Source organism: Pyrgilauda ruficollis, unplaced genomic scaffold, assembly GCF_017590135.1.
Source record: "Pyrgilauda ruficollis isolate IOZ18807 unplaced genomic scaffold, ASM1759013v1 scaffold51, whole genome shotgun sequence".
Lineage (NCBI taxonomy): Eukaryota > Metazoa > Chordata > Aves > Passeriformes > Passeridae > Pyrgilauda > Pyrgilauda ruficollis.
Genome location: NW_024526711.1, coordinates 4300424 through 4315704, shown reverse-complemented (window position 1 = coordinate 4315704; position 15281 = coordinate 4300424). Strand labels below are relative to the sequence as shown.

At 42.0% G+C, this 15281-nt stretch overlaps 1 protein-coding gene across 3 annotated transcripts in view; it reads left to right on the top strand.

Annotated features, from left to right (window-relative positions):
• Positions 1-15281, top strand: part of BACH2 (BTB domain and CNC homolog 2) — a 186611-nt gene that overhangs the window by 126326 nt on the left and 45004 nt on the right. For all 3 annotated transcript variants that reach the window (XM_041480364.1, XM_041480363.1, XM_041480362.1), the window contains one exon: positions 11329-11583. In XM_041480364.1, coding sequence (XP_041336298.1) covers positions 11341-11583 — 243 coding nt within the window. In that variant the 5' untranslated portion in view covers positions 11329-11340. The remainder of the gene's footprint in view (positions 1-11328; positions 11584-15281) is intronic.

The window sequence follows — 15281 nt, the reverse complement described above, 5'->3', positions numbered from 1 at the left end:
GAGAGAACTTGGAGGTTAAAGGTACAGATAATTCCAGTAACACTTGAAGAGAGAGCCTGTCAAAAAAAACACGCTGGATTTCTTTGCTCTGTCAGGATTGCACGTCTGTGTGATAAAAGCAGCTGTTGATTTGCCTTTAGGAGGTCAGAGTAGGTGGTCCTTTCTGCCTTTCAGGTTTGTGAACCATATAAGGAATGCCCAGAGATTAAAACTCCCATGACAGAGTTTCAAACAAAAATAATCAAGCCACTCTGTTTCCCTGGGATAAAGCGTGGCTTAGTTTTGGGTTTGAGGTGTTAATCTCGTATTTGATTTGATTTGATTTGATGGCTTTTGCAGCTTTAAGTATGTTTGCGTACCTTGTAGTTCTGTGGGGGTAAAGAAAAAAACAAACTTCAAAAAGCTTCATGAAAAGCTCAACAAATAATGCAAGTATTCTCAAACAAAGATAAAATCCAAGTTCTTCTTACAGCAGTCTTTGTAGCTTTAATCCCTCGCTCTTTACCATGGCAAAGAAGATTTCATAAGCTCCTCTGGATCTTACAGGAGAAGGAAAGCTTGTGTTTGCCTTCTGCTGGCTTTTCAGTCCTGTAAGAAACTCCAGATCGAGATGCTATGTTGGCTTTACATACCCTCAGAAGGAGTACCAAATACATCAAATCTTTTCTTCTTCTCTGGACTCTTTCAGACTGCAGTTGCACTTAGTCCAAGTGTCCATTTTGTCTCACATCCTCTCCTTACTTTGGCTGTAGTCTGGTAGATGTTGGCAGCAGAATTGATTGCTTTCCGTGCCCCTTTCTCCATGGGATGATTTACTGTCTACAGCAGGAAAGGCAGTCAAGTTCCAGAATCAGGCCCAGTCCATGGATAAAGGGACTTTAAGTAGGCCCCTAGGTATATGTCAGGCTCTGAGAATAGTGGGAAAGCTTGCAGCTCTTGCTTAAACCTTCTGATAACAAAACGGCAATACTCAGATCTTTGCAGGATCAAAACCACAGTCACAATCCCTTGGTGTAATCCAGGTACCCCCTTGGCACTTGCTCTGAGTTTCTAAATAGTAATTTCAGTCATCTTCTGATCATTTGATCATTATAAAAACATGTGAAAATAGGTTTTTTGCATATAGATAGTACTCCCAAGATTCAGATGTCTAAATCTGTGGATCCTAATGCAGTAGTCACTAGAATATATTTATTTGTTTAGTTACTTCGTTATAGGTTAGTCAAAATCTATGATCTAGCTGTAAAGAAACATTGTTTCATTCAGTATTCAAGGGAGAACATTATAGTTGGTATCCCTTTGGTTGTGGAAAACCCTGCAGAGACAGATAGGGGCCCACTCTTAGGAGAAGGCAAGACCTGTATTCTTTCCTGAGAGCAGAAGGTGCAAAGTTAACACCCTATGCAAGTCTGTCCCAAATTTAACCCAGTGACCTACTGCATGCGTCCCTGCTCTTCACACATTAATCACTAAGACACGTTCCAAAGGACATGCCAGTTTGTGTCCCAAGGAAGGATGAAGGATATTTTAGCCACCTGCTACCTTGCAGCAAAGATGAAAAACTTGCATTTTAGGGGGTAAAACAAAGAGAGCAGATTTTTCCCATAACAGCTATGCAGTATGACAGGAGAAAATGGGATTGGGTTGCTTTCACAGCCTCTGCAATTTGTGTCTTCAAATGTGTTTGCAGTGGTTTTGGCCATAGCCTCTCAAGCAGACAGAACTGCTTCTACCACTTCTGCACATAAGCTGGAAATGCAGTAAGTAGTACAGCTTAGTGAAGAAAAAAATAAATTTTGAGAGAGAACTTTCCTTATTTGCTTATTTGTGGATTTTTTTTTTTTTTTGCAATTGTTTTTTGGGTTTTTTTTCTTTTTTCTTTTTTTTAAGTGAAAACAATGCTCATTTTATAGCAACCAAAATTTAAAGTACAGAGCTTCAGCACTGAATTCCACTGGAGCTTTAAACTTGAGAATAGAACTTAAAGAAAATTAATAACTTTTATTCAAATAACTTGTAAGCATAATCTTTGACATTCGAAGGCTGCTGAAAGGAGCTGCACAGAGCTGTTGTTCATAATTTCTAGTTTCCAAACTTTGGTGGCATTAGGGCAATATCAGCTGTGCCTTTGTTCTCATAGTCATATTAGCAAAAGAGATGTCAAATACAGCAGCACCTTCTTTACTATCCTGAGATATTGTCGTACTGGCAAGTGACCTGGATATTTGACAAACCATTCGTACTTCAGCAATTCCATCATTTCAGAGGGCATTTCTGCAGTGTGAGTTATACATACATGTACACATGCCCACACCAGTACACATAAATTGCTTAAAGGTTTAGGAAAAAGGGGGAAGCCATAACACTGTATATCACTCCTCAAGCAAAATCCCCAAATACTCATTTAAAGCAAGAAAAGCAGCGGGCCTTTGCCAGAATTTCCAGTCCCTGTTTGTGTGGAGACTTTAAACTTTTTCAAAGAGTTTACCAAGCTGACAGGCAAAATAAAAACAAACAACTGTTTCATTTTTCCCTCTCAGATTCTTTAATCTGGCAATCCAGCTCACCCAAGAGCAATCCAAAAGGTTATGTCTTTTACCAAGGTCCTGAAACCACTGACTACTTCAGAAGAACATAATGTGTTGTTTGTTGTGCTTGGTGGTTTCCTGGCAGTGTTTCAGTGTTGGGCATTCCCCATTCTGCTTTGAATAAGCTATTTTGAGTAGCAGACTTAGTTCCAGTCCCCTTCACTGTGGCCACCTACTGTAAAGAGCAATGTGAAAGCTGCAAGAGGAGATTTTATGAGGAAAGAGTTCTGTGTTTCTTACTTTCCATGTTCATATATGTCAGTTAAGTTAAATCAGTATCCTTATTTCTGAGAAATAAGGATAGTGGACGGTTTTTGTGCTGTTCCTCCTGTTTTCCTACCTGGTCTATTGGAAGATGTCCCTGCCAATGGCAGGGGAATTGGAACTTGATGATTTTTAAGGCCTCTTCCAACCCAAACCATTCCATGAATCTGTCTTCCCCCACGCATCTACCATGCCTCTTTCCTGAGGGCATCATCAGTTTATTTACAGAACATTGAAAATTCATGTTAAACTAAGCCTGACTCACTCAGTGTATGAAAATTAGTAGTATAATTATATAATTTTTACTGAGTCATAAAAATATTAATGTGTATACTTTGCCTAGTAGGCCTGTATAGAATGTATAGGTCAATGCATATAGTGTGTATAAACATTATTTGCATGTTAAATAAAGTCCCTAAAGAACGTGAGCTCTCATTACCTTGTTCATCTGGGTTACTCTCTCAAGAAACAATAGCAACACAGCCCTCTGAAGTCAAGAAATAGGTTTTATCTCTATATGGAACATAAATCTGTTTGGACTCGTCAAAGCAACCTCCACTGGGAATCCCTGACTCCTTATGGTACCAGCCTCTGAACAACCTGAAGCACAATTTCTTTAGAGTAGACGCCTGGGGTTTAAATAAGCATTTATCATGGAGACTACAGGCATCCTGACAGTACTTTAAAAAAAAAATAAATTCAGTGTAGACATGAATCTGTGGTACACTTTTGCTCGTGTGTGCATTCTACCAATAGCAAAACCACTGTGAATAAAAATGCTACAGATTAAAGTCATATTCAGCAATTCTATTTAAAGGTCTGCAAGATCAGAGTCCCTCTTTTGGGGTTTATTTGACCTTTTTTTGGTCTTTTTGGTTTTATTTTTTTGCGCAGTATGTATCCAGTTGTGCTGTAGGGTCTAAGTCCAGTATAAGAAAAGCAGCGAGTGACTTTGCAGTGGGACTTAATTCCAGCATCAAAGCCTCTGCGCTGTGATGACAAATGAGCTGTTCAAAACCAGCCATTCCACAGTCTGCAGGACACATCCCTGTTCCTGTCAGTTTAGCTAAGGAAGGAGTATCCAGTATTCTCATCTCCATTTGGAATCCATGTGACGCTTGCCGTACAGAAATGAGGCTCATGGCCCAGCCCTGCACCCAGCTCAGGCACTGGTGCTTCTGCTCACTGCCTTTGGTGTAACTCATGGGGACCAGTTTGTGTTCCTTGAGCCACTTGCAGCTGTTCAGCAGTTCCAAGGGTGCTCCCTGGGCTGTGGACACTCAATGTGTTGGAGCCATGTGGCCTTCTCGGCAACAGGAATTCTTGCCTTTAGGAGACATTAGCAATGTCTGCAGGGCCCTGCTGTGTGCCCAGCCAGACCTGCCTGTCTAGAAGGTCCATGGTTAAATTCTCCCTGGGTTTCTCTTAGCTGTCCCCCTTCCCACTCACTCTCCAGTAGTGAAGGTCCTTCTTCAAGGCACTATGGTCAGGAGCACCAGCCGTCACCCTCGGGAGCAGCACGTCTGCAGCTGCTGACCGGGAATGCTCTGCAGTGTCCTTTCCAGTTGTCCATGTACATTCTGCCTTACTGCAGAAGCTACTTGATCAGTGTGAAAAGTTCATTTCTTCAGACAATCTTGCTAATGGCCCTGGCACCCACAGTATGTTTGGCAGGAGGAAGTCCATGTAGCCTGGCGGCCCACAAGTCTATTTTCAATTATCTGGGGTGCTCAGAGAAGAAGACGTTAATATTGCTAAGGATGACATAGCAAATTACTACTGCTCCCTAACCTTTTTAAATTGCTAACACTGTTGTAATCTGTAATTACAGAAATCAGTGTGAGAATTGTGGCACAGTATAATTATCTTTCCTGATACTTTATTGCTGTATGAATTATTAATCAAAATCAGTCTTGTATAGTATTTGCGGCAACTAAGAAGAATAATCTATAATTAAATTTCATTGTTTCTATTTTTGTGCTGGTGTTTTATGATGTTGTAATTGATAATTAATTGGTTAAAAATTCACACAATTCTTGGGAGTTTCATATGACTATGACTGCTCAGTATTCAGCATTTATTAATTGAATAATGGGCTCACTGAAGAGACCTTTGTATATAGTCTGCTGTCATTACAGTGAGCTCTCAAAAATGGTGAATTAATCACTAGGCCTTTCAATAGTTTCTTTTTAAAGGAAAGCAGTGACAATATAATCATATCCTTTGTTGTTATAGCTATAATTGAGAGATCGTAATAACCAATTATAAGCATGGTCATTTTAGGAGCTCTGAAGTGTCAGTTATTGATAACTTTCTTTAAAAACAAAGTGTTGATTACACAGAACGAGTCTTTTCATAGAAAAAATATTAGGAGATGGGGAAGGAAGCCTGGAAAATTATTTTCCTCCCACTTGCCACTTAAAAACAGTGCATGTTTATCCCTAAAAACTGTCAAGTCTGATGTGCTTCTGCTGCCAATTGTCAGAAGTACAAGCTGCTCTCAACTTTTTTTCATTATTTTATCATCATTCTCCCCATTTTTTTCTGAGTACCTTTTGCTAAATTGTTAGGAGGGAAAAAAAAAATAGAAAATGTCAGAACAAAAGAGCATTTTTTCACATTCTCTGCCTGAATCTCATTGAACAGAAATACTGTGAGACGTTTATGTGCAAATCTGTAATGTAATCTCCAGCTACTGCTGACCAAAGAGTCTTAGATGTGTTCAAGCCGGCCACGTGAAACTGTTCCTAAGATTCTTCTGCTGTTAGTGGAGCTGATTGAGAGAATGGGAACTGGAACTAAAAATACTCTCAGTTCATATTGATCCTCTCTTAACACAATAAGGAGAAAGTTGGGAGTCACCTTGCGTAGCAGGACATAAAATGTGAACTCCAGCTTACGCTTCCAAGAAAAACCTGTGGTTCATTTTACACCAGATCAGGTATTGCAATTCCTAAATGAGGAATCAGTGTTATCTGTTGGCTTCTGCATTAAAATGTAGCATTACAGGCATAATGAGGAGAAACTGATAAACCTTTTTAGACCTTTGCAGTGAAGTTTTTGGGAGTCCTCTGTGCACTGTTATAGATGTGACGTCCTGTTTACATCGCCTATGGTACAGGGAGAGGGATGAGATGATGGCTTTAGGTCCCTCTTTTCCCCATTCTTGCTGGTGGTTTGCCATGGACAGACTACAGGGATGCTTCTGCTGCAGTTTATACACCTTTTACAAGTTGAATTTAGCATTGTATGGCTTCTCATGTCCTAAACCAGCTGCTCTGCTGGAGCCATTGGGAGTGGGAGTTCCTGGTGTCAGTGATATCCACCACATGTAATCTTTGGACAGGTGTTCTCTACTGCTTGCCTTCAGCAACTTGGTACCACACAATTTCAGCTCCTGTTTGAGAAAGGGGAGCACCAGGCAGCATGTCCATTGCTGTCTCCCACAGATGGGGACATGGGATGCGGAGGTCTAGGAGGCAGCAGATTTGGGGTTTTGCAGTGGTTAGTAGGTCAGGAAGGATGGACAATACAAGCACATTTGTTGTTGGACAGTGGAATATTGTCTGTAGAATATTGGATAGTGGAATATACATGCTGCAGCATGTAAATATTCATCCCATGTGAACTTGTACTCTCAGTAATGTGGCTCTAGATATTTTTATTAGGAGTAACTAATCCTTTTACATATGGAGTGAATTCTTTGCCCAGTAACATTCAGCAGTGGTCAGTTGTACATATGGCTTATTGCAGTGACTGTGAAATCTCTCAAGGAAAAACTAAACAACCATCCTGCTATGAGGATGGTGTACTATTTTGTTTTATTTCAATGGTCATGTATCACAGCCTCTCCAGGCAACTTTTTCCTCAGTTTTTCCTTATGTTCAGTCTAAACCTTTGTTGTTTCAAATTGTTCCCAGTGTCTGGCTCGATCATGTCATTGACCTTGCAGGAGGAGTGTCAGGCTGCTGAGAGGAACCTGTATGTACATCCAGGCAGTCTGCCATCCTAGAATTAGGTGTGTCCAACCTTGCTGTAGCTCCATAGAGCAGAGAAGCTTGGGCACGTTGAACAGCATGACCACAGCCAGATGTAAGCCAGTTTCTGAAGAAATTTCACTGCTAACATGCTGAAAATTGTCCCTGCATTCCTCCTCTGTTGAATACAGTTTATCCTAAGTGATTTCCAGTCTGATGCAACTTCTTAGCTTATGGCAACTGAGTTTCTCTAACAGCCATTTCTAAAGGTTTTGTCAAAGAATTTCTGAAAGTCAACACTAATTACATGTACCAGTGTTCCTCACTGCTAATCTGACACACTTCAGGAATTCTAATAGAGCCCATCAGAGACATGACTTCCCCTTGCAGAAGCCATGCTGCTTTGTTGCGATGATAATTTGCCTGGTTAAGTGCTCTGTAGCTCTGCCATGGTAGAGATTTATCTTTTCACATAATTAGCCCAGTTCTGATGCAGGACTTTCTGGTGTGTCTTGATAAGATTTTCTCTCCCCTCATCTTTCCCTTTAAAAACAGACACCACATTGCCTGTGCTCCAGTCTTGTGAGGCAGGAACTGTTTTTTTGTGATAGGTAATGTATTTTTGGTAGCAGCTCAGTCAAGGTGTTTATGAGTTCCTGGAGAGTTTTGGATGAGTGCCAGCCAGTACAGACAATGTGCTGCAAACCAGATTGATTTCGATGTTCCATGAGCAAGATTTTTGGTCTCCTGAGGTTTTGTATCCTACCTCCATGCTGCCCATGCAGAAGGGTTTGGTGGGATCTTCCACCCATCACCATGGAAGGAACGTGTAAGCAAACTTTCATTTCACTTCACTGCAGTGGCTGGCATTTACCAGCAACTTTTTTGGCTCAGTTTCAATGGTGCTTTCCTTGCCCACAATAGTTTGTGCCAGTTTGTGGAAACTTTTGTTTCACAAAGGCTTTTTCTGACAGCATGGTGACCTATATGCAAACAAATGCACAGCATGTTCTTTTGAGCCAGAGAAAGGCTTGCTAAGACATTCCCTTTTCAGTTTGAAGAAATACGAAGTGTGTAGCAATGATTTCCATGAATAAGGTTCTGCAGACTCAGCATAATACTGAATTCAGCAAAAAATGATGCAGTTTGAATTAACACTGTGTAAAAGGCTTGCAGCCCAGCTTGCCTCAGAGTTCAGAGATAATACCAGATCCCTGGGTCTTTTTATTCCAAGGAGAGAGAGAAAAAAAGAGTTGAATTCTTCTAATTTTCATGCTACTACATGCCAGAGTCCTACAGTGACCTTTTCTCTTTGCCCTCTAAACCCTTTCCCTGTGAAAATGAACAATATACTTCCCAGTGAAGGGTTTCACCATCTTGCACCTTTCCTGCAGGATAAAGCCCTCTTGGAGAGGAAACACCTCACGTCTGGAGGTCATGTGGTCAATGGCAGATCGTGGAAAAGGAAAAACTGTAAATCACTCATGTTGAAACATTAAAAGCTGATAAATAGGTGGTCCTGAGCCATAGCCCAGCCCCGGTTTCCCTGTGCGCAATGCAGGGCTCAGAGTGCTTCCTAGAGCGGTCAGGGGCACGGTCGGGGGAAGTCTGAGGAAGGCTGAGATCACGGCTGCCAGACAGGGCATCCATGTGGTTTCTCAGTGGCTGTGGGAAGGTGAATGGCATGGATCCACCTTCAGGAAGCCCCTGGAGTCACAACAGTAGCCTTGGGAAAGCATGATGATATAAGCAGTGGGCTGGAGGTCCTTCCTGGGAGTGCAGGTGAAGTTTCCAGCCCCAGCACCTCAGGACTGCACTGCTCAGGCTTCCTAGCAGAGAAGACAGGCTTGCCTACCAGTGGGGAAATACACCATGATATTTTCAGCACTTCACAGCACATGCAGCAATTTTTAAAAAAAAATACACTTGATGAGAGCTGTAGTTAAAAAGTGAGAAATTACTAATTAGTAACTAAGTAATTCGGGGTTTGATTCACACAAATTGCACTATTACTGTAAGAGAGGATTGCAATTTCAGGCTAGCTGGGGTTTGGTGGGTTTTTTCTAAGGCACTGAAAATATAATTGATGTTCTGTTCATTATCTGCCAGGTGTCGGGTTTCTTGTCCTTTTTTTCATCATCTGAGATATTACAGGCATAAGACATGCCTGGAAAATAAAGGGGGAAAAAAGCTTACTGCTTTCCCCTTTGCATTGTCATTTGCAACTCTCAGGTTTTCCCACTAGATTGTTCTTGTAAACTCTTTCATTTCATAGCACGCAAGAGTGACCACTTAGAACATCATTATAGTGCTATCGTTAGCATCAGAGTTTAGTTATACAGAAAGCTGTGAGTGAGATGAGCTAAGTGTCATTTTCTCTTTTACCTTGGTGGAGTGCTAATAACATGATTGCTGTCAATTCTTCTCATTAGTCTCAATTTATACAGAGAATTTTTTTTTTTTTTAATTTCTGGTTAAGAAATCCAGCTGGTATAACTCACCCCCTGAAGTGTCTCCCTCCCTGCCTGTATGCAGATCAATTAGCAGTTTTGTCTCTTCTCTCTACATGTTAAGTTGTTGAAGGGCTAATCTGTGTTGCTTGATTGTGGGGTTTTTTCTGTCCATGTAAGCATTTCGGCTGAGTGCTCAAAAGTGTAGCATGAGTCAGCATAAAGATTGAAAATACCAGTAAAAGAGAATCTGTAAGCATTCCATTAAGACTTCCAGTAATATTACAGTTTTGCATGGTTGGCAAAAATACCCATTCTGTACAGAGTCATCATAGCCACTGGCTTAAAAATACTCATGTAAAGGAGGGACAGTGAAATTACCATTGAGAAGTTTAGTCAATATAAGTAACAAGTGTATCCTCTTAAGTCCATTTTTGTCTAGATGATTAGTGTCTTTGAAATGGCACTGTAGGAAAATGGTAACTCACAGCAAGAGAAATAGTTAGAAGTAATGTTGTATCCAGTGATGTGCCTGTATATTGCACTAGCAGAGGAAAATGCTGCAATGATCCACGTTAAAAAGTAGCAGAGGAGGAATTTTGCTTTTACTTGATACAGTAGTCAGGTATTTACAGTGCAGCAGTACTGTACCAAAATATCATCATCTTTCCCTTAGCCCTTGATGCCTCTGAATTTTACCTCTCAGAAGGCAATTGTTGCTCTCAATAAGGAAAAATAATTCCTTTAAAATGCTGCAGGTTTGTGCATTTGCACAACCTTCCCTTCAGCAGCAGAAAGAGTAATATGTACAAATAACCCTTTTCCCCATGTAAGCCTGAAAACAAGCGAGTTTGGTTTGGGCTATGTAGTCTGTCCAGTCAGAGGCTGTTACACCTTCCTACTCAGAGAAGTTGAAATGGGAAAATAATGCAAAGAGGATTCGGTCTAATGCTGGGGAAGATGTTTTTGGTAAATTCATTACTTCAGTGTGTTCAAGTGCAAAGGGGGTTCATGCAGCGTGGGGTATTGGGGGGAGCTGTTTCCCTCCACCATCACCACTGCAAATCCAGTGGCCATGTTCAGAGGCTTTGCCACTTCTACATGTGTCAGGAACTGCAGATCATCAGGCAGAGAATTTCCCTGACTCAGACAGTAGTGATGGGTGTGTAATGGGTATCTGACATCATTCCAACCTCTGCTCCTCAGTCAGAAGGGGGAGACTTGCAGGCAGGAGTAGCCTCAGCACCCACGGGCTCCCTGGGGCTGCACATCAGTTCAGGTGAAGGGATTTTTTGGGTCTGCAGGTCTGGAATTGGGGAAGATCTACTCTTCTGTAAATGGCATTAAGCCACTGATGAAGGCATGTTGCTTTAGCCATACATGGAAACAGATTTCTTCTGGAGCTGCTAAATATCTTTCTGTCCCTCTTAAGGCTTAAAATTCTGATTGAGAAATTAAGTTGCTGTAGTTAGTCGCTTGTCTTTGTCAGGTACAGTTCCACCTTGACTTTTACTTGAGCTGAGGTCTTCAGTGTGACTGTGTAGTGCTGCCCGTCTACTGGAGAGTAGACTTGGGAGTTTGAGGGGTTTTTCTCTTTGATCTGAAAATATCAGAAGCAAGCACAAAGCCCTTTTTTCACCATTAGAAAACCCAGCAGTCACGCTAGCTTTTTTTTTTTCTAATATCTTCTAAAATTTCCAATGTCCCCATGTTATTGCCATTACTAAACTGGAAATTGGAGATGCATAGTAGGTGGTTGAAGAAAACCACTTTTCAGTCTGTCTAAACCCTATTTTGGTTTTGAGGGGGGAAGTTGGTGGGGCAAGCAGGTAATCCAAGCATGACAGGGTGAAATCCAGTGGCATCAAACCAGTATCTATCACGGTATCTTTCCCTAGGAACTTTGTTGGATTTAAGCATTAACGGGCTCCTTCGCTGTGGTCTTGAGATATCTGGATATTGGGCTGAATCTCCCCATAGCGTGTTCAGCCAGGGACCGTGCTGCTCCTCACCACCTTGTTTGTGCTTTCTTCTCCCTTGTCCCTGCAGGGTGTGAACGGCATGTCTGTGGATGAGAAGACTGACTCCCCCATGTATGTGTATGAGTCAACGGTGCACTGTACCAATATTCTCCTCTGCTTAAATGACCAGCGGAAGCAGGACATTCTCTGTGACGTGACGCTGATCGTGGAGGGGAAGGAGTTCCGCGCCCACCGGGCTGTGCTGGCTGCCTGCAGCGAGTACTTCTTGCAGGCCTTGGTTGGGCAGACGGAAAATGACCTGGTGGTCAGCCTGCCGGAAGAGGTACAGTATGTCCTCACCGAAACAACACACCTCTTCCTCCTCCCTGGGGAGAAAAACCTCTGTGGTCTGCTGGGGTGCCCAAAGGGAGGGTGGCACAGGTGTCAGTGGCTGCCCCAGCACGGCTCAGGATGTGCTTTTTGTGTTTGGGTGGGTTGCAAATCACTGAAGGATGGACATGTTCACACCATGCCAGCCTTATGATGGAGACAAAGCTTTAAGATGCTTCAGCTTGCCTTTGTCACTCCTGCTGAAGGAATTGTACCCAAACATTTCATTACCATAGCCTCATTCAGGGCAGTATTAGGACCCTTATATTTCTCTGCTCTTCTAGACAGGAAATTTGAAAGGAGTGATGTGACAGCTACATGGCAGGTTATTGTTGAAAAATCATTTGAGCTGTCATGTTGTTGGGAGTTTCATTGCTGTCCACCCCTCTCTGGCAGCTCATATATTTATTCCACTTCTTTCCCCACCCCTGCTCCTCATTCAGTCTGGCTTCCTCACAGCTCCCCTCATAAAGAGTTTGGGATTTAACCGTGTTTTCCACTGAGAAACCATCAGAAGGCAGAGGTTTTGTCATGCAGCATGGCTCCCACAGCAGAAAGCCCAGGGACGTAGAAAACACATACCTCACTGGAAAGTTCACTTTATTTTGTCACAGAATCTCACTGGCTGGCTTCCACCCCCATTGTAATTTCCTCACAGCCGTAGAGCCGTGGCAGCACACCTACCACAGGGCATGCTGGTGGCTTTGCTGCCCACAGAGGGGAGGTGCATGCCTGATGGCCAGGGCCACCATCACCTGCTGCCTTGGCACTGTGTCTCCAGCTGGGAAGGGTGGCATGAGGAGGGTGACAATGTACCCAGGGCCGAGCGCAGCAGTCGCTCAGTGGGAAGGTGCTCTGGCATACGGAAGGTTTTTCACCATCATTTGCTTAACGCCCTTGAGGAGGCATGGTGTGTTTTTAAATGATGACAGGTCCCAAAATGTCACACATCATTTTTCCCCCTCTGGTTTAGTTCTCCAGAGACTTCAGCAGCATTTTAATGTTGTCACAGCACAAGTTGGAGAGCATTAGAAGTAGGTCACTGGCTGTGGCTTCATGAGTCCTGACACTGAGTATTACTCATGAAGACATTCACCCAGATATTTTGCATAGGAGTTTAGAGATATCGCAGGGGACCCACTAGGATGCACACTTTGATCCTGCAGTGTCCACTAATAATTTCCAGTGGAAGAATCAAGTCTCAGTCAGTTGCATGGCTTTCTTGCCACAAAGCAAGGGTAGAAGCAGAGAAGTGACAAAACATGCCCAAGGGTGCAGAGCTGTGAAATTGCAGTGCTCTTCTATGAAGTCTTAGTGAAACCTTTGTGTATAATTCAGATCCTGTTACATAAAGAAAAGTAATTGACATTCAAATAAGCATGTAGAAGAGTGACTGAGGTGTTCAGAAGAATGAGCCTGGCCTAAAGGAGGAGAAGAAAGGACCATGGCAGGTTCATACTGCTGGTGTGACAACTGAGATGTGCTGCAGCTCTAGTTAGGCAGAGGAGCTGAAACAGCCGAGAGGAGGAATTTCTCTTTAATGCCAAAAGACACTGTTGGCTTAAGCATTGATTGGTTTCAACCAGCTTTCAGTAAAAGTAGATTGGAAATTAGAAGATTTCTAATTCCAGCAGCAGTGAGGTGCTGAGCTGCAGGCCAGTGGAGGGGTCATGATGTGCTTGCACTTGGTCACCCAGTCCTATGTTCATATGACACTGAAGATTTAAAATACAAAGGTTTGTCTTTCTATGTGTTTTATATGAGATGCTGTCTAAGAAAAAAATCCTCCAATTCAAACATAAATAATTTCTATTTAAGTGAATCCTCTTCAAATAAATGAAGTATTAGAATGAATGAAGTATTTTAGAACATATCTCAATGAAAGATCAAACAATTTTTGTGACTTAGGGTTACAGTGGCTGCTCTTACGGCTCCAGTGAAGCTCGTGGAGTTGCAGAAGTAGTGAACCTAGTTCTTAAGGTTACTCCAAGAACTTTGAAATTGTCATGCCTTACCCAAGACCACCACTGCTACGTGCTACGTGCTTCTATTAGTAGCAGAGCACCAGGGCTTTGACTTTCTCATCTTGGAAAAGAACTCTCTTGGCCTATTAGAGTGACAGTTACCAGTGTTTACTTGTACAGATATTTTATTTTCCATGTGCAAATTAATTGCTGCTAAACACATTGAATCTGAGTTTTCTTGGTGGCTGTGTGTTTTAGTTTTCTAGTTTTCTGGAATAGCTGTGTGTGAGGTGTTCAGCTAAATAATTTCCTCACAAAAGCCAGTCACTCGGGATAAGGAGAGCTGCCTGATGCACCTCACTATTTCTCAGTTACTCCTTGGTTAAGATGCACATCCCTGCTTCTGGTGTTGCTCAGCTTCACAGCGCTGGGCGCTTTGGTGGCTGCCTGTGCAGAGATACGGGAAGTGCCTCCAACAGCGTCTGAGCTCCCTGCAAGAGGAACTGAAACACTCCTGCTTTTTAAAAGCTGATAAGGCAGAGGAAACACCATCTTAGTAATACTGCATTTAAAGAAGTTAGCAGGGTCATCTTTGGTTCACAAAGGATGCTTCCCAAGACTACTGTTTTCAGTCTGTGGTCTGCAGAACTCCAGCAGCAGTGAATTATTTCTTAAGGTATCTGTGAAAACTGACTTATTCTGTCATGTAGGGGGTTATTCCTCCAGTGGAAAAATTTCAAACAAAAGCTGAATGTGAATATCCTGAACAACTACTTTTTTCATGCTTAGAGACAATTTATGTTGGTGTATAATATAGAAAAAGAGATACTGAAAAAATTTTTAAATGTAGTCTTCACTGTTCAAAACTTACCCAAAGGTAACAATTGCTCATAAATTTACAGAGCTATTTTTAAGTCAGCCACACAAACACTGTATTTTAAATCTGAGCATAGTTTGAAAACTGCTGAAGTGCGTTGTGGAGAAAGGGCATTGTTGTTACTATTATTTGTCAAAGGTTTGATGTTGGAGCTGGATAAAGCTTTATATATAAAGCTTTTACATTCATGTTTTGTTGGTGTGAGGAAGCTTAACATCAAAGAAAAGAACTTACTTCTGATTATTCAAAGCAGTAAATCTGCCTCTGAAGTCTAAACTGCAGACTTTTTTTTACTTCATAGCATGTTGGGGTCATTTTGTTAATCTGCCATCCAGACATTGTTAACTGTTGTCTAGCTAAACAGGGAACAGATGTTTTTCACATTATTTCTTGTTTATATCCAGTTACAAGCAAGAGCAGACTTTACAATACACCAGTCATTTCAGTAGGGAGACATTGTGCACACACAGAATTGGGACTAGTTGAATTTAGAGGGTTTTAAACCACTGCAAAACCTTGTGTTAGACATTTCAGGTTAGTTCAAGCATGTCTTAACAGGCCTCAGTTCAAACCTTTCCTTAATCAACTTAAACAAAGTCAATATGGAGCTAATTCTGCACTGATTGAAGAGTTTCCATAAACCCTTTTGTGCTGGCCTTGGTAATTTGATTTTGTACCACACCTTTTGTTAAGGCAACATATTTCAGCATGTAGACAAGCTGCCCAGAACAGCTGCATAATAGCAAGGGCTCAGATGTGGCTGTGGTGTGTGAACTATCAGCCCTCAGAGCAAGTTAGAGAAATGGAGTG